Source organism: Otolemur garnettii, unplaced genomic scaffold (genome assembly GCF_000181295.1).
Source record: "Otolemur garnettii isolate 467f Iridium unplaced genomic scaffold, OtoGar3 scaffold00037, whole genome shotgun sequence".
Classification (NCBI taxonomy): Eukaryota; Metazoa; Chordata; class Mammalia; order Primates; family Galagidae; genus Otolemur; species Otolemur garnettii.
In genome coordinates this window covers 10,387,385-10,409,698 of record NW_003852432.1, presented here as the reverse complement: position 1 = coordinate 10,409,698, position 22,314 = coordinate 10,387,385, and the positions used below count along the sequence as shown (strand labels likewise).

At 40.9% G+C, this 22,314-nt stretch overlaps 1 protein-coding gene across 1 annotated transcript in view; it reads right to left on the bottom strand.

Moving 5' to 3' along the window:
- The window catches only part of CTTNBP2 (cortactin binding protein 2), a 161,684-nt gene that overhangs the window by 17,802 nt on the left and 121,568 nt on the right, over positions 1–22,314 (bottom strand). The window contains exons 13-16 of the mRNA XM_003789791.2: positions 16,108–16,194; positions 15,926–16,025; positions 6,476–6,631; positions 5,993–6,180 (exon numbers count right to left, since the gene is read on the bottom strand). Of these exons, the coding sequence (XP_003789839.1) occupies positions 5,993–6,180; positions 6,476–6,631; positions 15,926–16,025; positions 16,108–16,194 (531 nt within the window). The remainder of the gene's footprint in view (positions 1–5,992; positions 6,181–6,475; positions 6,632–15,925; positions 16,026–16,107; positions 16,195–22,314) is intronic.

Here is a 22,314-nt window from a genome sequence, read left to right as displayed (position 1 = left end):
CAGATTTGGGACGCTCTTCCCACCACCCCTCACCCATCAAACGTGCTGTACAAGACTCAGCTGAAGTCCCACCACATCTCTTTGTTTTCCTGGCCGTTCAGTATTTAGTTAGTTCTTTTGAATTACCACAGTAGCTTATATCTGTACTTTACGTTAATCAGTCTGGAAGGGATCTAGAGGATGATGAACCTGGCCCGACTTCGTCATTTTACAGATGGTAAAATATAACCAAAAATAAAAGAAAAAAGCAGAAACAAAAAAAAAAGGAAGGCAGTTAGGCACTTGCAGTACCTCCCTCCACTCTGGCAAATTCCACCCACCCCTCAAACTGATCACTTGCCTTCTGTTGGCTTTTCACACACTTTTTCTTAAAGTACAAATATAAGCTACTGTGGTAATTCAAAAGAACTAACTAAATACTGAATGGCCAGGAAAATGAAGAGATGTGGTGGGACTTCAGCTGAGTCCTGTACAGCACGTCTGATGGGTAAGGGGTGGTGGGAAGAGCGTCCCAAAGATGGAACAGGGAAAGGACCATGGCGAGGGGGCTGGTGACAGTGGATTGACGTTTACAAATAATAAAATGGGTGGAAAAAATAACAGGCCTCTCTTGGTAAATAATCTCTATAACTGTCAGCAAATCAAGGTTCTGGACCTGAACCCCCACCTAGCGTGTCCCCTGAACAAACAGCTACACAGTCACACTGTTGTCCTTTCCTTCTCCCACACACCACTCTTTTCCTCCCTGTGTCCTGTCTGCTGCAAGGGCGGCTACTTCTGCACTGACCCATTGCTTCCCTCTTCTCAGCAAACTCTTCTTTTAGGAAGAGGCCTTCAGTGTGGTCCTAGACAGAGAGATTTTCATGTGGTATTCCTGAAATAAGCACTTCTCCTCCCCCTGCCACTGTCTGTAGTGGCACCTTGCCTGTTTCTTTCCCAGTTCATGGCAGTCACTGGGTACTATATTGAGCATGATGTGAATGTTGTGCCCAAGAGGTCAGGCAGAAAACAGAACTGAAAGTATGATGTCATTTGTCAGACTTATGGCCCTGCCACTCAGGAAAAGATGAGGTCTAAATTAATTTATTGAATCCAGTGCTTTAGAGAAGTATCATGTGTGGGGCTTATAGACTCAAATCCAACTGAAAATTAAGTGATCTGTAAATCGTACCTACCCTACTTGGAGGTCACGGGCTTAGACACTCTTATATGCATAGTCACTATGAAAGAAACTCTACTGGTTCTTCCTATTATTGAGAAAAGTCTGAGCCCAGATTGCAAGTCCTTGCCAAACTCTCTGGCTGAAAATCAAACCTGGCCAGCCAAGAAAATAACCCAAATTTTCATAGGAAGATAACCTAGGGTTCCTGGGGTGGTAAAAACTGTGTTGGGAGGGAATGTAGGGGGGCAAGGGATATATGTTTACCTTCATCTATATTTAGAAGTAAACATAATTGAACCTATGTTATTACTATTTTCTGGGTTAAGATGAGGGATAATCAGACATTGAGTATTTTTAAGAACTTTTAAGGCAATTTCATCTAATGGAATAGCCTCAAGTTTCCACTTTAAAATGGTAATTCAGTTATCGATTGATTTAGGTTGTGATATTACAATTGAACTAAGTTTATATAGGTGGCACCAAACTTGAGAGAACATTTGAATCACTGGTTTTATAAACTTAATTTTCTGGTTTTGTAAGCATGAATTAGGTATGTGGGAATATTTATTTGTTAGACAGTAGAAGTTCTTAGAAAGATAAATAAAATATTTTAAAGTTTTAAAGACCAATTGAACTATTGAAAGGAATTTAATTAACTACGCTACAAATGTCCCTTCAAAGGTAATTACTAAATTTTGCTACATTTATTAAAAAAAAGATAAAGCATGGACATTGAACTTAAAAGCTTGAGGGAAGAATGGGTATTTGCATGTAAACTTTAATACACTGAATATATTCTAAATATCTCTGGAATAGAAACTGTCCTCCAAGGTCCTAAAACCCCTACAAGGATGGTTCCTTTTTAAAGGCCTGTCTTTACAAGTGAAGGCTAAGACTATGAGGGTGGGACTGTCACACAGTCCCCAGGCCAGCGGCAAATATTTACTGAATAAGCAACTAACACTGGTGTGACGTCTCTTAAACAAATGTCTACAGTTGTACTGAGCACACTGAGTTTGGAAGATCAGTTTCCAGAGCTACAGGTCTTCAATCCTAGTACTAGGTCTACGTAGTCCATTTTTTAGTCCCCCACTGTCAGAGTAGGGGACTGAAAAATGCTATGACTGACAACTAGATGAGTAGACTGAGAAGTTCTAAGTCTGGACATCTGATAACAAAAAAGGGAGTCAGGAGGTGTGGGGGCAGATCACGTTGAGTTTGGTTATATGAGCAACATAACATGGATGACATTATTACACAGATCTGTAGCTGATGACATGAAATTAACACAAAATAGATTAGTAAGCAGATGGGAGAGAAACTTGGATGCATTCTTAAACATTAATTCTAAAAGAAATTGCAGATAGAATGGGGACTGAAGACCCCATTCTTGGGAGGGGACGGCACCTCCAGAAAAAGGGAAAATGAAAAGTAAGCTGAAGGAGTCAGCTAGAAAAGGTAGCTAGTTTACCTTTAAGCCAGCCATTGCTAAATTTCTTATCTCAACAAGTTCCCAGCCTTTCCTGAAACTCTGGCCTATCGGGGATACAGCTTATACAAATACCCTGCTGAGTCTGTGAACACTCTGAGGAAAATAATGGCCAGAAAAGAGACTATGGCAAGTCCCAGAAAAAGATACATCTTCTAGGTCATTTCCTGCCCATGAAACAGACAAAGCAGATACCCATTGTAGAGATTTGCATTTGGCTGGGGCAGAGACCAAGGGAACAGCTCAAGCCCTGAGTTATGGACAGGAGGGCTTACATCCCTAATTGCAAAGGAAAATCCTCTGTGGTGGTAATGAGAGGAAAATGCCTCTCTCCCAGCGATTCCTCAGAGGAGATTAATGACAGTGGCATTTTACTCCACAGTGAACTAGGGGAACTTAACACCTCCCTAAGAATCTGTGTGTGTGACTCCAGACAGGAGGCTTCCCCCACACAAGGCTCAAGCTTCAGATTCCTCAAAACTGCTCAAATCCTTAAAGTTAATAATAATAATAGAAGCTGATGTGCTCACTCAGAGAAACTGCTGGTGTCTTTGTTCCCTCCCTCAGTTTAACACCTGGGCAAAGAGATCTGAATAAAAGCTGAGTGGAACAGAGACTCAGGGCCACTCACCAGAGCCTACAAACAGGCTGTGGTCCCTGAGCTCCCACCTTTGAAAATTCTGTTCTGTGTCTCTTTCTTTTCTTTCTTTTTTTTTCTTGTATCACTTTCTTTATCGTGGTTCCTAACTTTATATTTCTTCAGTAGGTGGTGCCAGTTCCACAGGTCTTAGCAGACCCTGCCCCTGGAGCAGGACCCTAACAGAAATCATCATTCATGTGTATATAGAGTTCCCCACAGAACACCATTGCAAATAGTGGGTATTCACTAAAGTTTTTTGAATTAATGAAATAAGAATGACATTAAATTTTTATATTTTGGGCAAATGATAAGTATATTTTTGGTTTATCTGGATCTGTGGCATGTATACCTTGTATTGGGCTGATGAAAAATATTTCAATTTCTCTAAAAGAAAAGTCTCAGCTAAAATGCTAACATCACCAAACGGTACAGAGTTCTAACGGCATAAAGAAATTTGCCTTCAAAATTTACAATGTGCAAATTTTAAGTACTACTCTATAACATACACAATCTAATGGGAGCCATTCTTTTTAGAACTGCATTTTATAAAATCAAGTTCTTTTTTGGTGGTGTAAAGGGTTCACAAAAGGACAAAGATTTCTTTACTATGAGGAGAAATATCCCTCAGATGTAGTAATTATTTTATAAGAGAGGAGAGTCACATAAATCTTTGCTTTACCCAGTAATTATGATATTAAGAATGGGGACAACTGTGATTTCTGGTGTGTCGTACATGAAGGAAATAAAGTGGCCAGGGAGATAAAAGAGGGATTCAGTGATACTTTGATGTTTTTCCAGCAAGAATTCTGAAATTGCATAATTAATAATCACTGATTATTAATAGCCTACTAAAAAGCGGTTTTTTATGTACTAGTAGGAAGAACATTGTTCTGAAAGGTCTGTTTCCTTATGTCTTTGTAAAACATTGGAAGGGGAGATCGTGATCGATTGCCAGTGTGCCCACAAAGCTGGGCTGTGACATTACACGATTTCTGATGTGAGGCAGTAGTCATTTGTTCCCATTGTACACTTACCCCGGGAAAGGTCTTATTAAGCTACTTCAAGTGTTCCTGGTAAATGAAAAGCATTGCCCTTTTCTCCTTTTCTATTTTTAGCAGCACACCCCACTTTCAAACACAATGGGGAAGTGAGCGGAGCTTGAAGCTTGGAACTTTCCTTTCAAAATAAGTTAAATTGATCCTTTTCAAACTGTTTATCAGAGAGCTGGTTGGGGGTGGGGGAGGTACATTTTACCTGAAATAGTGCCAACCCTACAGAATAAAGCTGTTATTCTTCTGTGATTATTTATGTGTACTATTTTGGACAGTAAGATTGAAATATTAGTGATGATGAAGGAGCTGGGAAAGCTATAGACCCTATGACTGTCTTAACCTCACCTTTCCTTCTACTCACTGAGGTTATACAAGGGCTGTGCTTTGGCGGAGAGTGTCGATTTGTGACCAGGCAATGGGCTTTAACATGACTCGGGGTAGAAGATTTCTTTGATTAAGTTGGGAGTTTCAGATACTAATTCAAATCACCAGTGGTTGGCAACGTTCCCTACCCCAGCCCTCACTTCCCCTCCCCAAGCCTGTGGGCACACGCTAACACCACGGACAGAGAGCTCTGTAAGAGTACCTGGTGGAGGTTTCAGTCTTGGCAAGGTGGGTCTGGCTACAGGCTGGGACTGACAGGTGGGCAAGGAACAAGTCCTGATTAATGAAACATTAAAGGGAAGTCTTATAGTTCTGGAAGTTGCTGGAAAATTGCTTTCCTCCCTGATAAGAAGAATAAAGAGGTGGAAGCTCCCTATCCTTTGCTGTACCCCACTTTCGGCTAGACTTCGAATGTGTTTTTGTGAGGGCCTGGTGCAGTCTTGTGGGGGGGAAGGTCAAGAGACTCCCACACACCTTGGGACCCACCACAAGATATCTGGTCACATAGTGGGGGAAGCCTCTTTTTGTGAAGCAGCCAGCAGTGGGGTGTCCTGTTATTTGCACCTTAAAATACTGCATGGATATAATGACAAACTGTCCTCCAAATGAGGCCCATCCTGAGGGATTCAATGAGAAAGTCTTACTAAATCAGGCTCTATTATTTCAAATCTACCCTGGCACTCAGCTATTGGCCCAATTTAAGAATCCTAAATTAAATAATGATGTGTTCAATTTGGTCAGCTCTAAATTACTTTTGCTATTTGGGAGACTACGGAATACCTACTTTATTATTCTGTGAAAAGTCACCAGAAATTATTTTATTCTTCTTGAAAAAAGAAGTGTCAAATGATATGGAATTCTACTTTTTCATGTGGCTTTTTAATTTTCTCCCTGGTGTAGTGTAACAGCCCTGTATTTAAACTTGCCTGAATAGATGGAGATGGTCCGAAGGCTCTAAGGGAGAACAAAGTTTTCCTTAAGAGGAAGGATTCATTCTCTGTCTAAGCCTTTCATACACAGCATTTAGAACTTGCTGAGATTCCTTGAGAACAGTTAACAATAATAAAACCTATTTACTTTTTCTTATATTTAATTTAGTTCACAAGCTGTCATGGGTTTCACATTCATTATCTTATTTAACCATTGACCATCCAAAAAATGTCCTTGCCCCAGGCCATACAGTAAGTGGTTAAACCCAAATCCAGACCTCAAGACAGGTAAAACCCCTGCTCTCCCAGCAACAGCTTGGAGTTGCTGTTTATTACCTTATTTACAACTTTCCTTCTTAAGAACCGCTGCAGCAGCCCTTGCATGGGCTCTCCATCCCACCGCAGCTGCACCCAGCGGAAATGCTGCTGCACCAGCAGCTCGGAGCCCTGGAGACAGGCCTTGGCAATGGTTCCCATCAGAAAGCAGTTCTCGTGAAAGTAGTAACATGCAGACATTCCGTTTCCTAAAATAAACCAGAGCAAGGGTCTAACCTGAGCAGGTCATCTTCTGGGGACAAATGCAAATTAAAGTAAGCTAAAGGACAGCATGAAGTACGTAACATGGACTCCAGGGAACGGAAGACAGGCCTGTGGGGGAAGCGGCTTCTCAGCAGGGTCTCTCTCGACCACCTTTACCTCTCTGGCATTAAATGTATATATTATGGGTAAACGATAAGTATGTTTTTGCTTTACCTGGATCTGCGGCAGGCAGACCTTGTATTGGGCTAATGAAAAATATTTCGAAATTCTCACCTTTACCTTTCTGGACAGTGCAGGGGCTCTCAGTGCTGCGATTTTCCAGAGGTGCCAGAAAATCCCCCAGTAACTCAGACAATGAAGATTTTTCCAGATTCTCTAAGATGATGATGATGATTTTCTTCTTAACAGGAGACTGTTTCACTGGGATCAGACAAGCTGTGGGCAAAAAGGAAACTCAGTGATTAAAGCTTTTACAGAAACCTACACAATTTGGCAAAACTGAAAAAGTCTGAAGATGTAAAGTATTAGCAAAGATGAGATACAATGGGAGTGTCCCTCAATTGCTGGGGAAGTAGAACAGCTGTGGGAAAACTGGCATTATTTAATACATCTGAAGTCTCTCTCTCTCTCTCTCTCTCTCTCTCACACACACACACACACACACACACACACACACACGCGCGCGCGTGCGCGCAATGAGCCAACACTCCTGGTTCTATAATTGCTCCCACATGGACTCTACCCATGTCTATTTAATCAACAATCCAATGGAGAAGTAAAAGTGTGTTCCTACAATAAATATGAAAGTAAACAAATTACAACCCTAAGTAATGAATAGCCATCACAAACAATATGTTAAGAAGCAAACTGCAAAAGATTATATACAGTATCATTTCAGTATACAAAGTTCAAAATAGGCAACACTAAATATACATTAGAGATTCATTCATAGGGAGTAAAACCAAAGAAAAGCAAAAACGATTATCCCACAGATGGAGTCGTGGTTCCCTCCAGAGGGAAGGTTTTGTGATAAGAAGAGAGGCACATAGTCAGATTCTGGAAGCTGAGAATATTTTATTTCTTGGCCTGATCAATGATTAAATGGCTATTTTAAATAATATGTTGATCTGTAAGTATTATGTAAGTAGTATGTATTTTAGGTATGTCTATTTCACAACACAAAAGGTTAAAAACCCTTAAATGACTTTTAAATTAGGTATATGTAAAATGTTTGTAAAATTTGGAACACTTAGAGTGATTAAAAGACTCCTCCCCTCACTTTAGAAGCTGAAGTGATAATAAGTTTTCAGAAAAAATGGTAAGAAAATAAAATGTAGAACTTCCAAACCTTATTTTAACAGTTTTTTCTATTCCGGGTGGGAGTGGCTGACTTTGTATCAACACAAAATGAAAGATTAAGAGTGAATAGATTATTACATAGGAAAAAAGTACATAAAACATACTTAAAACAGTACCTAGCACATACTAAGTAAATACCATTAATATTTTGTTGAAATGTATATATTTCCTATATGCCATTTAATTAAGAAATAGCTACACAAAAGAAAAAACACAAATATATATAGTCTAGAAAGGTGGAGGGGAGTGGAGGGAGGAGGATTGGTAGGATCTTACCTAATGTACACAATGTGAGAGTTTTCATACTCCCTGGGTGAAGGGCTATTACACAACTTGAACTTTACCTTAGAATTGAAAACACGATAACCTACACATTTGTACTCTCATATTAATTTAAAAACAAAAAAGAAAAAATTATAATATAAAAAGTTATAAAAGAAAAAAATTATAATCATGCTGGGTATGGTAGCTCATGCCTATAACTCCAGCACTTTGGGAGGCCAAGGTGGGAGGATTGCTTGAGCCCAGAAGTTTGAGACCAGGCTCTACAAACAAAATAGAAAAAAGAAAAAAAAAAGTCAGCGTAGCCTGGTAGCATGCACCTGCGATCTCAACTACTTGGGAAGCAGAAGCAGGAGTATCGTTTGAGCCCAGGAAATTTGAGGTTGCAGTGAGCTGTGATCATGCCACTGCATTCTAGCCCAGGCAAGAAAGAGAGATTCCATCTCAAAAAAAAAAAAAAAAAAATTAAAATCACTTTTTAATTTTTTAGAAGATTCTAAGATGTCCCCATTTTAATCAAATTAATATTGTAAAAAGAAGGACCAATTTAAAATAGTAGAGAGTAAGACTACTAAGTATCTCACTTTTTACAAATACTCTCAATAGTATATTCTCTATTCCTCTTTAAAAAAATGGCACATTTTAGCAGAATGGATGCTAAGCAGGACTGTCTCAGAAGGGCCGGGGGAATCACATCAAGGTCAGAATAGCCACAAAAGTAGCATGATGGTGAGCTCAGAGCTGACCCAGACTGAGTCAGGACTGGGCAGGACAATGGGATGGAGCAGTCATAGCTGTGACCAGGGCACTGTGGCTGCGTGCATCTTCAGCCTGGGCTGCCATTTATAATCACCTGGATCCTTCCCAGCTGTTCTCAGTGATTCTGACTTAACCGGTCTGTGCGGGCCTGGCACTGGCACTCTGTAAAAGATCCCCATGACTGGAATGTGTGGCGAAGGGTGAAACTTGCTGATAGAAGCCCCAGAACCTGGCCAAAAAGGCAAAGTGAAAGACCCAAGATGTCACGTTAGGAGGGAGAAACTACCAGCCGTGGGACCCAGTGAAAGTCTTTAAGGAGAGGGATAAATAGGGTTTGACTCTTGCTCTGAAATCCTCACTGTGGAGGAAAGAAACAGGAAAACACATCCACTAGGCTCTTACCACCATGGTTAAGACACGAAATGAAAAGGCATTTTGAGAGAGAATCACTAAGTCTCCAAGAAAGGTTGGCTTACTGAGAGAGGAACAGAGAGAAAATATTACAGACAACACTGAAGTTCCCACCAGACAAGAAGCCTTGTGGTTAGTGGGGGCAGAGAACACACAGCCATGAACCTACATGGGGTGGGGACAGGGTGGGGGCCCTGGGTTCTGTTACAGGTCTGATGTGTCTCGTGAGTGAAGTCATGTGTCCCTTCAGAGATGTCCAGGAGGAGGTGGGACATGAGGACGGGAGATCTTGGGAAGATTCAGGCTGGAGATAATAAATGAGTTTATAGGACTGTAGGAGTTCTCCGAAGGAGATAATAAACTCATTCTCCTGGATCCACAGCAAAGATTCTATTGCTCACGCCTTAATTAATTAATCCCACATTTAATGGACAGTTTGTGCCCTAGACAAAAGGGGTGGGGTTGCTATTCTTAATCACTGGATTAGGTTTCCACCTCATCTTTGTTTACCGTAGTCTCCTTTAGGGTGCCAATCCAGGGTCCAGCAGTGTGGGATTCTTTGGTGAATAGAAATCGCTATTACAGGTGCAGATCGCAGGTGCATCTGACGCTGCCGGCCTCCCTGTCGGTTTTCCATGAGCACCTGCTTCTCTGTCTGACCCCTTACACTCAACATCCTTAGACAGGCTGGTGTAAAGGCAAATTTTGTTTTAGTGGAGAAACTGTACATATCTAGTTCAGGCTATGTAGCATAGTTTCAAGCCTAAAAATACTAACCAACCACAGAAGCAGGAATGTATTAGTTTCAAGTTTCAAGGATTAACCAGTGTCTGACCAGGATTTGAGATGTGAAAAGCAGCTATCCCCTCCCTCTTCAACCTGCAGACCCTGTATACTTGTAAGGCTCTTGGGATTCCCTTTGCTTTATAATACTTCAAAGCTCTTTCTGAAACTAGTCCACTCTTTTCTTTTTTTTCCTTCCAAGAACAAAAAGGCTACATCGGCCCTACTCCTCCTCCTGCGGGGTGGTAATTTTAATTGGACACCCTCTTTGCGATGCTCAAGGCCACACCCCAGTTTTGTACACCCTTAAATGGAATACCTACTTAGTGCTACAACAACATTTGTTGGTTTAAAAATAATTGACAGATCATGTGTTTAGTCAAACACCAGACACCAAATTAGTGACGCCAAGTCTGTAATCTCCAGAAAATCATCCTTTTATATGCCACTTAAATCAAAGTTCTATAGGAATGACGCTTGGAGTGAGTCCAAGAGAGAAAAACAGGGCAAACCTTCAAAGAGCCTCCACCGGTGCAGGGTCTGAGGGGGTAAACTCACTATGGAAGCTCCAGGTGAGCTCTTGCTATTATTACAGAGACTCCGTCCTTATTACCTCCAAAAAGGAAAGTTCTCTCAGGAATTCAAGATATTTAAAATACTCATCTAGTGTTTAGATTGTTTTCCTTTTTTACTAATTCCTGTCACATGTAATTTTAAAAAGAATCTGTCATGCTAATCCAATTTCATACCTTACACTGAAGAGAAACTGACCCAAATGTAATATACATTCGCGGCCTCATTACCAAGGAACAGAGTCCCTGCGGCGTGACTCTCTCACAAAAGGCGACATGAGTGGGAAAATGTTTTTTTTTTTTTTTTTTTAATAAACACAAAGTAATTTATGCTGAGATAAGTGCTGTGTCATTTCCTTTGACGTGTTCTTTCATTCCGTGTTTTCTTCACTGGCACCATTTTAATCGCCATTTAAGTTTGAGATTTTCAAAGTTAATTATTTAAAATACTCCTGCTACTCTTTCTTCCTGAATTGTTGCTCATCCACTTCTGTTACTCATTCTGTGATTCTCTTCACTTCGACACAATTACAGAAAGGAACAGATCATGTAACACATGTGCTGTGCTCAGTGGAAGATAAAAGTTCAACCTTCCGACCTCCTCCCCAAATCCAAGTATTTTAAGTCTCTTTCTTTAGAGAAAGGAAGGTTAAAAATGAGGTATTTATGTACAATACCTCGCAAATCAGTGGATTCCTCGCTTGTAGTAGTGCCACTCAATCACTTTCATTTCTCAGTGAAAAAGCAAGAGAATAGCTGATAGATCATCAATGTTCTCATCATTTTAAAAGCTGGAGTAGAACAGCCAAGGAAACCCTTTTCCCTTATCCAGACCTCTGCCTTCCCCTCCCCACATCCTCTTCATCACCTTTTGACCAAAGGACCATTCTCCACTACACACTTTCTGTATATGGAAAGAACTGACCCATGCCCACAGTTGGATCCTCTTCTCTGGCTCACTGGTTTTCCCGAGCACTGCTGGTGTCCCCATCGCCCACCCTATTCTCCTAAAGTGTCTGCTCTCTATTCTCTCTTTATTTGTCACCAGTCAACAGCAGGGGGTGGTGCTAGTGGAGTGAGTTTTAGGAGACGAGACAGACAGCAGGAGAGGCCAGACCATCATGTTCCTGACATCATGTTCCAAGAGCTTGAGCTTTTTATTCTGGAGCCATCAGAGTCTAACAGCGGGGAACTGTCATGAGTGGTTTTGGTCCCCAGATGCCCTGCAGAGGGGCCATGGAGGGAGTGTGACCACAGGAAGAATGAAGGACTAATGCTGAGGCCTCCTGTGCCCTTGAACTAGAAATGTCAGGTGGCGGGGGAAGGGAGAGCAAGCACATTTGAAAGGCTTAGGGGCTGCTGCTCCTTTAATGCCCAGCTTGGTAGCAAGGGCAACTGCGTCAATGTCTTAGCAGATGAACCTTGTATTAGTATTTGTGTCTTAAATTCATTAAAAAGTGAAGGAAGATACTGATACTTATAAATTACTAAACCAAGTACAGAATAAAAACCCTTCCATATTTGGAGATGACACAGCATTTCCTATTTTCTTTCTTGAGCTCAGAATGGAGATTCTTTTGGTCTCTGTCTATTGTTCAAAAACTTCATTTTTCAAATCCAAATCACTACTTTTATGTTCTGTCATCAATGACTCCCTTATCGACTCCTGGTAATCTCACTTCTCCCTACCACCACTCTAAGCAAGTTCCTCTACTTGCTGACACCTCAACACAACTAAGAATTTTTTTTTCTTTGCCCTATGCTATTTCCTGCGCCAGAAAATCCACCCATCCATTCAACAAATAATTATTGGGAATTAGTATACAAGAATAAGTATAATGGAATAAACTATAGTACCAACCTTTAAGGAGCTCATACTATATGTGTGTGAGGCCAGGCACAACCCCAAATAATACCCTCACTGGCCTGGCCTGGGCGTGGGGGGGGCGGGCACAGAAGCATAAACAAGTCTGCTGTTGCTTACTAGAAGCACACATGGCATCCAGAGGGTGAGAGGAGGCTTCATCTGAGTTATCCTTAAAGTGTCTTAATAGAAGCTATTCTTATAGTTTCCAGAAAGACAGGGAACGCATCTGTCTTAATCACTAGTGCACCACACACGACTGTGCATGGCACCAGCCATGTGGCAGTCACAGTGTGTGGGGGGTGAGGGGATTTACACATTTACTCTATAATGCCAGCAGAAGCCACAGCAAGAACATGGAGAATGGAAAAGTAAAAAATATACAGGGTAGGGAAGAAACACCATGTTCTGTTGGAACATAGACATCTATTTAAAAACAGTCAGATAAACAACAGGTGGCCCGGGCCCCAGAAATGGAAGGCTTTGAACAGCATCGACTTAGTTCAGTGGCAATAGAAGGTTGGGGCACGGGTGTGCAGAGATCACAGGGAGGTTTGGATCAGGGGTCTGCGGGCCTGCAGAGGTGCTCAGGGAGGAGAGACTAGGCAGAGAAACCATTCACATAAAGGCACATGAGCTATGGGGAAAGGGCTACAGAGTAAGATGGTGCCAGCGGGAATGGAGGAAAAAGGCAGACTGAGACTGAGTGGGCAGGATGTGACCAGGTCGATAAATGGGAGGACTGGGGGTTCCAGGTAGTTCTCATATTGCTTTTAAAACTCAAATAACTGGCAACGTGGAAAGAATAAACCCCCAAAGCTTTCACATAAAAACCTGGATTTCTGACTTTTCTCTAAAAACCAGGAGATATCATGGTACTGGGTTGACACTTCTGCTGGCAACAAATAGCTGGAGCTGGGAGCTGCCACTCCCCAAGCAGATGAGGACATGCCTCCCACTCCTGCAGCCCCACACAGCCCGCTTCACCCCTTCCTGCAGCTTTGGGCAGTTGTGGGTATTTAGGTTTCCAATCTTGCCAATAAGGTGTGAGTTTACAGCGTGGGAGTCAAGACACTTGAACCAATCTCCAAATTTGGATGTTAGGAAGAGGAGCTCTTTTTAAGAAGATGCTCGCCACAGCTTTCAAAAATGCTGAGCTGGTCACCTTTGCAGCCTTCAGGACCCATTCACTGCTCTCCAATTTTCTTAGCTTTCTAAGTGTAGAGCAGAATCCAGTCTAGAGTTGCTATTTGCTGCAGGCAGAATGGGAACCGAAGACCCCATTCTTGGCAGGGGAGGGCACCTCCAGAAAAAAGGAAAATGAAAAACTAAGCTGAAAGAGTCAAAACAAAGAAAAGTTAGCTAGTATACCTTTAAGCCAGCCATTGCTAAATTTCTTATTTTAGCAAGTTCCCATTCTTTCCTGAAACTCTGGCCTATAGGGGATACAACTTATACAAATACCCTGCTGAGTCTGTGAACACTCTGAGGAAGGTAATGGCCAGAAAAGAGAATATGGCAAGACCTGGAATAGATAGCTCTTAGGTCTTTTCCTGCCCATTAAACAGACAAAGCAGATACCCATTGTGGAGATTTGCATTTGGCTGGGGCAGAGACCAAGGGAACTCAAGCCCTGAGTTATGGACAGGAGGGCTTACATCCCTAATTGCAGAGGAAAATCCTCTGTGGTGGTGATGGGAGGAAAATGCCTCTCTCCCAGTGATTCCTCAGAGGAGATTAATGCCAATGGCATTTTACTCCACAGTGAACTAGGGGAGCTTAACACCTCCCTAGGAAACTGTGTGTGTGACTCCAGACAGGAGGCTTCCCTGACACAAGGCTCAAGCTTCAGATTCCTCAAAACTGCTCAAATCCTTAAAGTTAATAAAAATAGGAGTTGATATGCTCACTCAGAGAAACTGCCGGTGTCTTTGTTCCCTCCCTCAGCTTAATACCTGGGCAAAGAGATCTGAATAAAAGCTGAGTAGAATAGAGACTCAGGGCCACTCACCAGAGCCTACAAACAGGCTGTGGTCCCCTGAGCTCCCACCTTTGAAAATTCTGTTCTGTGTCTCTTTCTTTATTGTCCTTCCTAACTTTATATTTCTCCAGTTGGTCATGTCAGTTCCATAGGTCTTAGTGGACCCTGCCCCTGGGGCAGGACCCTGACAATTTGCCCTAATAGTATGAGAACAAAATGTTTTGCCTCTTACTTTGAGATGAAACAAGACTGAAAGTTTAAAAAATATGGGGGACTTTTGTTGGATAATTAAGTGGGAAAAAAATAAACATTTGGGCACAAGGGAATTTTTGAGGCCAGTGATGATTAAAGTCAGGCTCAGGGGCCAGTCTGCTTGGGTTTAAATTCTGTTCTATGACCCTGCTGTGCAGGACACTTAACCTCTTATCTCAGGTGTCAGGGCCAGTGAGTGCACCTGCCTCATGGGATTGTGAGTTAATAAATGCAGTGTTTAGGATGGAACCCACCAGAGTTTAAGAGCTTAATAAATCTTACCTATGATTACTAACTTTATCAGAGAAAACAGCTTTCCATAGCTAACTTTCATTAGTGTCTAATCCAAGATTGGCCTGGGTAGTATTCAAATTCTACTGGAAGTTCCTGCTCTCAAAAGGTGCTTCTAGGTTTCTGGAATCCTCAGTGAAATCTTCAGTGCTTCTCCAAAACTGTCTCTTCATTCCATTTTTGATTTTGAGCTGCAGGTGATTTCTATCTACTTAAGCCTGCTCTGCAGTTGTCCCAGCCACAAATCTCCCTTTGTCTTGGCTCCAAAGATAAAGACAGAATAGTCTCACACAAACAAACACCAAAAACAAACCAAAAGAAAGAAGCACCCCCTCCCAGAAAAGGCATTATGAATTTACATCTCAAGTCATCGTGGTCCAATTTTGCAACTGCCTCCTTCACCCCCGGGCTCTGTGGCTTTGAGCCCTTGTAGAGGGAAGTCTGGTCCTTTTCATTTTGTGCGGCGCTGGCTAGTTAGTCTACGCTATGCTCTGCAGGGTTATGCCAACTCCACCCATAATGAAGCAACACCCATAGAGAACTCAGGGAAAACATTATGCAAATAAACATGTTGAATCTTATTTCTGCTACCATATAGCAAGTTACCAAACTTATGTGCCTATTTCCCTAACTTTGAAATAGAAAAAATGATATTCACATAGAGTTGGTGTGGAGATAAAATGAATTAATTAGTGTGTGTAATGTATTTCGCAAAGTACCAGTCCAGGGCATAGTAAGAGGTTTGCTGCGGGGCCAGCATTAAGGGATGTGTTGGTTGTAGAGAATTTATGAGGAATAACATTTACTAAAAGTTATCTGCTTTTTAGTATCACCATGCTTCAGCAATTCTAAACAACATTAAAAATGTAATACCGAGGCCAGCGGGTACACTGCTCCACCACCTCCTTCCTTGTTACACATGTAACAGGGACATAGGATGCTTACAACAACTAATGATTAATAAACAAAAATGCAAAAAAGAAAATGCAGGACACTCAATGAATACAATAATACGGTACACATGAAAATACTTTTTTGCAAGGGTTCATCCCATAGTTGAATAATTAAATAGTTGACTTAAACTTATCCCCAACCAACAGAGTTGATTTCCTTTCAACGGCATCACTGAAGAGCCACTTTCGTTATCACAGTCCAGTTTGCTGAAATGGTCTTACCGCTACTGATGAACAGGTCTACCAGCTGTTCCTTGGAGAAACCAGCATCTACTTCAGCTGTCACTATTTCACAGGAGAATCCTGCAGCCATTTGTCTATGCTATGAAAAGAAAACAGAGTGATTAGTTGCACACACTTTCCAATTTTCAAAGAAAAAGAGACGGTATGTAAGTAATCAATACCTTCAGGCAGAGTGCAAGCTGATGTACTATGTAGTCTTGCAAGCTTCCTTCTGGGCCGTGGAAAATGACATTACGATACTGCTCAATCTATTCACAAACCAAAAAGAGACCTTAGGTGAAGGTGCTAAGTTAAGAAGAAAAAAAAAGTAGTACACAAGTGTGGACTACTCTGATTGTCCTCAGACTTTCAAAAGATTAAAAACAGTATTTTAGAGGTTAGCTTTAATCATTGGAACTGAATGAATTAAAGTCTTCTATTTCAATGTGAAACACAGGCTAATAAAGAGTATTAGCAAGCGCTGACACTGTATGAAAAAGCACACACTTTCTTCCGTCATCTACGATGCGGGTCAGCACGGGAGCTGACGGACAGCTCTGAGTGTGTTTTGTCCTTTGCTGATATTCCATAACTTCTTTATTATCACTGGCTGATGCTCTTTACTTTCCATTTTCCTAATGCTTATTTTGCTTTTTAGTGGTTAAAACAGAAATGCAAATTAAGGAAATTTTGGAAAATACTAAGATAAAGTGGCAAAATAAAAAAATCACAGATTGTGCCAGCACCAAGAAGAAACCACCATAAATACTTTTGTGTGTTTCTTTCCAGTTTTTTCTTTGCAGTGTAAGCATTTACAAGTTTTTTAAAGACGTGCACAGGAGTGTAATCTTTTTCCAGCTGTATGTCAGAGATATCTTTGTGTTGACTTCTTAGGTAAAACATACGTTCACACATAAACTGTTGGATCCACTTTATATATTAGATTATTAAGTATGAAGTGTCTGACTTCCTTAAGTACTGAGTTTGACAGTTGATAACCTCCAACGTTTTATTCTGACACTTTTTTTTTTCATTGTAAAGGTACATCCTCATTCTTTTGCACACACATTTAGGCTTCTGATTATCTGTCAAATTTTTTAGAGTAATGTTTGTGAAACCAGGGATAAGTCACAACTTTGTTTTCTCTCTGAATATGAATTCCATTATGGAACCAAGGCCATGTAGACAGCTTGAAATACCAATGAAATATTTGAGAAGGATGTGGCTAATACACGCACAGCACACTGACAGTCCGAGTCCATTCTGGTGATTTTAATCTTGGGAATAAACCTGGGGGGCCTGACATGAAATGGGCGACTTAAGATGAAGGTGAATAACTATGAACTGAAAGCTGTAGTGGAAGCGAATCCATTTCAACCTACACGTGAATTAGTAGCAAGAAGAAAACTTGTGTTTACTTTAGTGTTACTATTCCAACAATATTGGATCATTTGAAATAAATCAGCAAGGTAAAGAGGCTGGAAATGGGTTCCCCGTGAATTAAAGGAGCATCAGAAGAGACATCACTTGACGTTTGCTTTTCTTTGCCGTCACGACATAAAGGCAAACCATTTCTAAACTGTACTGTTATGTGTGATGAAAAATGAGTTCTTTTTGACAATCTCAAGTGTTCGGCACAATGGTTGGATAAAGATGAAGTGTGACAGGCAGTCCAAAACTGAATATTCACCCCCCAAAACTAATGTGACTGTGTGGCGGTCCAGTGCTGATACTACTCATTACGCCTTCATGACCCTGATCAATTGATGACAGCAGGTGTCTACCGCAACCAGCTGGATAGGAGGGTAAGGTGCTTGTGATTAAGCAGCTGAGATTGGTCAACAGAGACAGGACAAACCTCCTGCAAAGCAATGCTCTATGACATGTTGCACAAACAACTTTGGTCAAACTAGAGATGGAAAGTCCATGTCATCCACTGTATTCACCAGACCTTGCACTGACTGACAACCTCTTCTTGGCTTTGGAATACTTCACGCAAGGAAAAATATTCAGTTCTCAACATGCAGTGGAAAATGCCTTTTATGATTAGTCACTGTTTCTCTAGTCTTCCTCACTGCCGGCACAAACAGGCTATCATTAAAATGGCAAAATTGCAGCAATGGTGACAGCATAGACTTTGATTAACTGTATGGCTTCTTGTAAACTACACTTCTGATTTGAAATTTGAATTGGACATTCAGTTTTAATGACCTAATACTATTCCATTCTGCAATTTAGTGTTTCAAAGAAATTTAAGTAGACATAGACCACTTATCTGCCTCAATGCTTGCCTATGAATTTTTTTTTTAAACCTTTATCCTCATATACATGGATACCTCGCCTGAGGAAAGGTGGAGAGTCAGCACACATTTAAATGGAAAGGAAATTATCCACACACGGACTCCCATTTGTCATCCCACGGCTGAGACCCCTGCTATTCCCCAGCACACTCACTTGGAAGCAGCTTTCTTAAGGGAAAGGTCTTGTAGAAAAGATCAAGAATGGGTGAAGCTCCAACATAACTGGTACAGCTGATGCTGTTCGTGTGTTAAGATTGAGCCACCCAGACTCAGAGAAGCATTAAGTATACAAGGGTCTCTTATCTCTATAATTTGGAATGGGACAATGTGTAGACATATATCTCTTCATGCTGTTGTCACTCTGTTGTATTCTATGAGGTTGTCCTTTTGAGAGCACAGAAGAAGGCCACATTAAGAGTAGCTAGGGTGGACTTCTGTGACAGTAAACATGTCTCCGGTCGAACATGACAGGAAGGGGCGGAATCTGGGCATGGAACGAAGGCTGGAGGGGAAGCACCTAGCATGGAAGGATGGGGAAACTTCTTTACCTGGGGCCTTTAAGGCCTCCAAAAGAGACCAAGCCACGCTTGTGGGAATTCCTGGAAAGTGGGGGAAAGCCTGGTTGACCACCAGGTGTCAGACCATGAGCTAAGGAGAGAAAAGTCCTTTAAGGGGCTCCTTGATGCTTGACTTGGGATTGGATTTTAGGCTCTGAAGATAACATATCAGCCACCAGTAATTTTCTCTGAGTTTGAATCATTTCTCATTATTGCTAAGCCTTCAGTAAAAAGCTTAAAGCTTACACATGCCTAGAAAAACATGGCAGTGGTGGTATCTGTCCCAGGAATGTCAGGACCCTAAACTACTCAGCACCATGGTCTTGGTGATCTGTGAGCCAAGCAATAGTGGAGGTGCGGGCAAGGGACAGGACTGGACGAGGGACTTCCCCAGAGACACAAGAGACAAGAACATCCTAGAAAATTCAGCAGAAGTTTGGCTTCTAGGCAGCAAGGCTATGAAACCACAAGACTTCAGGATTATTAAAGAATAATTATTAAGTAAATTTGGAATTAGCTGATGGGCCTACAAGGGCACAGAAGGAAGTAAACATCATTGGAAATCAAGAAGGGGGGTGGGATAGAGGGGAGGAGTAAAAAAATCTACCTAACACAGGTATAGAGAATACTATTCAGGTCATGGGCACACTTATAGCCCTGACCTAAGCATTATAAAATCTATCCATGTAACAAAAACATTTGTACCCCCTTAATATTTTGAAAGGAAAAAACCCCACAAAAACCTACTGCATTTGCTTTCATGTTGTATGCAGTTTGAATATACAGTATTTTCAGTTAAGCATATAAATGATGAAAGCTAGAAAACTTAAAATTATTTCTGAAATGTTTTCAAGAAATCTATATTTCTTGTACAATATTCAAAATTACTAAAATTAAAAAGATGCAGAATATTTAACAAGCATTTAAATGCAACTGAATTTTTTTATATTTAAATTATATCTTATTAAATATTCTTCAGCAAAGCAGGAAGTGTGTACCACTACTGGCTATTCTCACCATCCACTCATTTTCTGGCTAAGCCCCCTCCTCCTCCTCTGGTCACTGGTTGGATAAAACTCCAGTAGTCAACTCCAAGATCTAGAAAAGGTCCCACTGGAATAACAGGCTCTGGACTAAACAGCAGACAAACGCACCAGGATAAAGGGGAGATCCAGGAAGCCTCTCAGCCCAGGCTACTCCTGTGTCCCTGCCCCCCCCTCCCCCCCCCCCCCCGCCCAGGGCTCACAGCTAATACCCGTCCTGGGATATAATACAGTCTCTCCAATCCCCATTAACTGCTTACTCAGGTATTTCTGGGAGCTACAGTCCTTAAATGGATGTGAAAGGAATTCCAGGGAGTGGAGATTATCACAGTGCTACAAAAATTAGAGACTCTGTGGTAAATGATAAATGCCCAGTTTTCTAACTGTTACACATCTCATTTTTGTCGAACGATTGCAAAGATTTTAAGAGAAAAATACTGTTGTCTAGATAATTTCAGGTAAGACTCATATAAGCAGGCCTAATACTCTACTGTCCCTAAAGATAGTAGGAAATGTTTCCAGAATCTTACCAAAGGGAGACTTCAGTTCTAGTTTTCTGTATTATTGTGAGGATTTGTTACTTTTCAAAAGTGCTTCCGTGGGAAATGGTGAATTAGGTACTTCTAGCCAGGTGCAATTTTAAACTAGGACTCTTGAGCTCTCCAAATTAATCCCAAATTGCTTATTGGGTAGAAACTTTCTCACAAGGAATAGATTGTTTCACACAGTGAAATAGGATACAGATTTCCAAGATTTACTGAAAATAAACAGGCTACAGATTTTCAAGATTTACCCTTAAGCGTTTCAACCAGCATTGCTATTTAATCGTGTCTCACTTCTGAAAACAAGAGTGCTCTATTCATTACAGCCATCCTGCCAAGTTGCCTACATTTTCTTAAGATTGATTTTGAAATCAGATAACAACACACAGAAACCCAATGTCATTAACTATCTTCAATTTCAGCACCTCATTTGTTCTCAGATTATAGGTTTTTAGGAAATGCAGGCAGGAAAGAATTGATTTAAATTTTCATTGAAAAGCCCATCACTAACAGCAAACCCTTTGTGTTTAATATCCTTTGTGGGATAGGGTAAAACATAAATAAATAAGTGATTTAGGTAAAGACAAAAACAAATGTACAGACTTCTAGATCATTCAGACGTTTTAAGTGTACACGTTCCATGAGTAGGCTGCTTCTTATTTCAGGTATCACCCATTTTTTTGTCAATGGTATTCTGTTATCTCATGAAATGACATGATTGTGTTGGTTATCATTTAAAATGTGAACAACAACAAAATAGCTTAGTTACTGGGAACCTTCTACATTATGAGACTGGCACAAACATGCAAAGCTTTTCCAAGAAATTATATTATCTGTTTTAGAGTTAGCATAATACATGTCTCCAAATAGCAAGACCTTGGGTATAATGAATATACATGCACCATGCTTCCAGCAGAGGGCTCCAAAGACAGACAGATAGGCAGGCAGATTTTTGGTGGGGTGGGGTGGTGTGTGTGTCTGTGTGTAAGTATTTTAATTGTGTTAAAAGAAGACCTGTTCTTTGGAAAAGAAGATCAAACTCCACTTTTAAAATTACCATCTGAATCAGAGTTACCAGAATTAACCCCGGAGTGCACATTTATAGTGTAACATTTCTGCTGATTAGTGAAGGGACACTGGCCTCCTCATCACAATTGGTACCAATCCCCTTTATTCTTGTTGTCTTCACAGCCTATTCAGGAAGCTCATCACATGTCAATTAGTGCTTTGTGGGGCAAAGGGATTCTGGATCAAATGGAAACAAGTGACCTCAACAACAGACCATCCATGCATTTAATTTTTTTTCCTCCACAATGTTTTCCTCCAGAAAGGGGCTTCCTAGAGGAGCTGTGGGCTATCCTACTGTCATGGTGCCACCTGTAACGTAGTTTCAGATTTGTGGCATTTAAGGTAATAAACCTCAACTTTTGTTTGAGGTTTACTTGCCACACATAGTCTGAAGAAAACTTCTGTCCAGAAACAGTTGTAGGACCATTTGTGCTGAGGCACTAAACCCAGAAAAGAATGAAAAATCAAAGGGCTTTCTGGAGCCAAGAAAAATGTAATGGCTATAGCGTAAAGTCACATGCTTTATGGCCAGGAATTTTTTTCCAGTGTATTCTGACACTCAATTTTAAATAACTAATTTATTTATGACTTTAGAGCCAAGAATGACATAATTACTGTCAATGTATTCACATAAAAATTCCCCAATTAACATTAGGACATTCAACATTTGGAATATAGAAAACAAGAATCCTTTATGTGGGAGAAAGGTATCACCATTTGCTGAGGTCCCTCTTTATACAATAGGTGCAGGGAGTAATGGGAATTCAGAAGGAAGGACAGTATATATTTTTAAAATTAGCCTATGAAACAGTAAAAGCCAATATCAAACTCGGTTACTTCAAATAAAGGTAGGTTCTCATTTGTCACAGGCGTAATAAC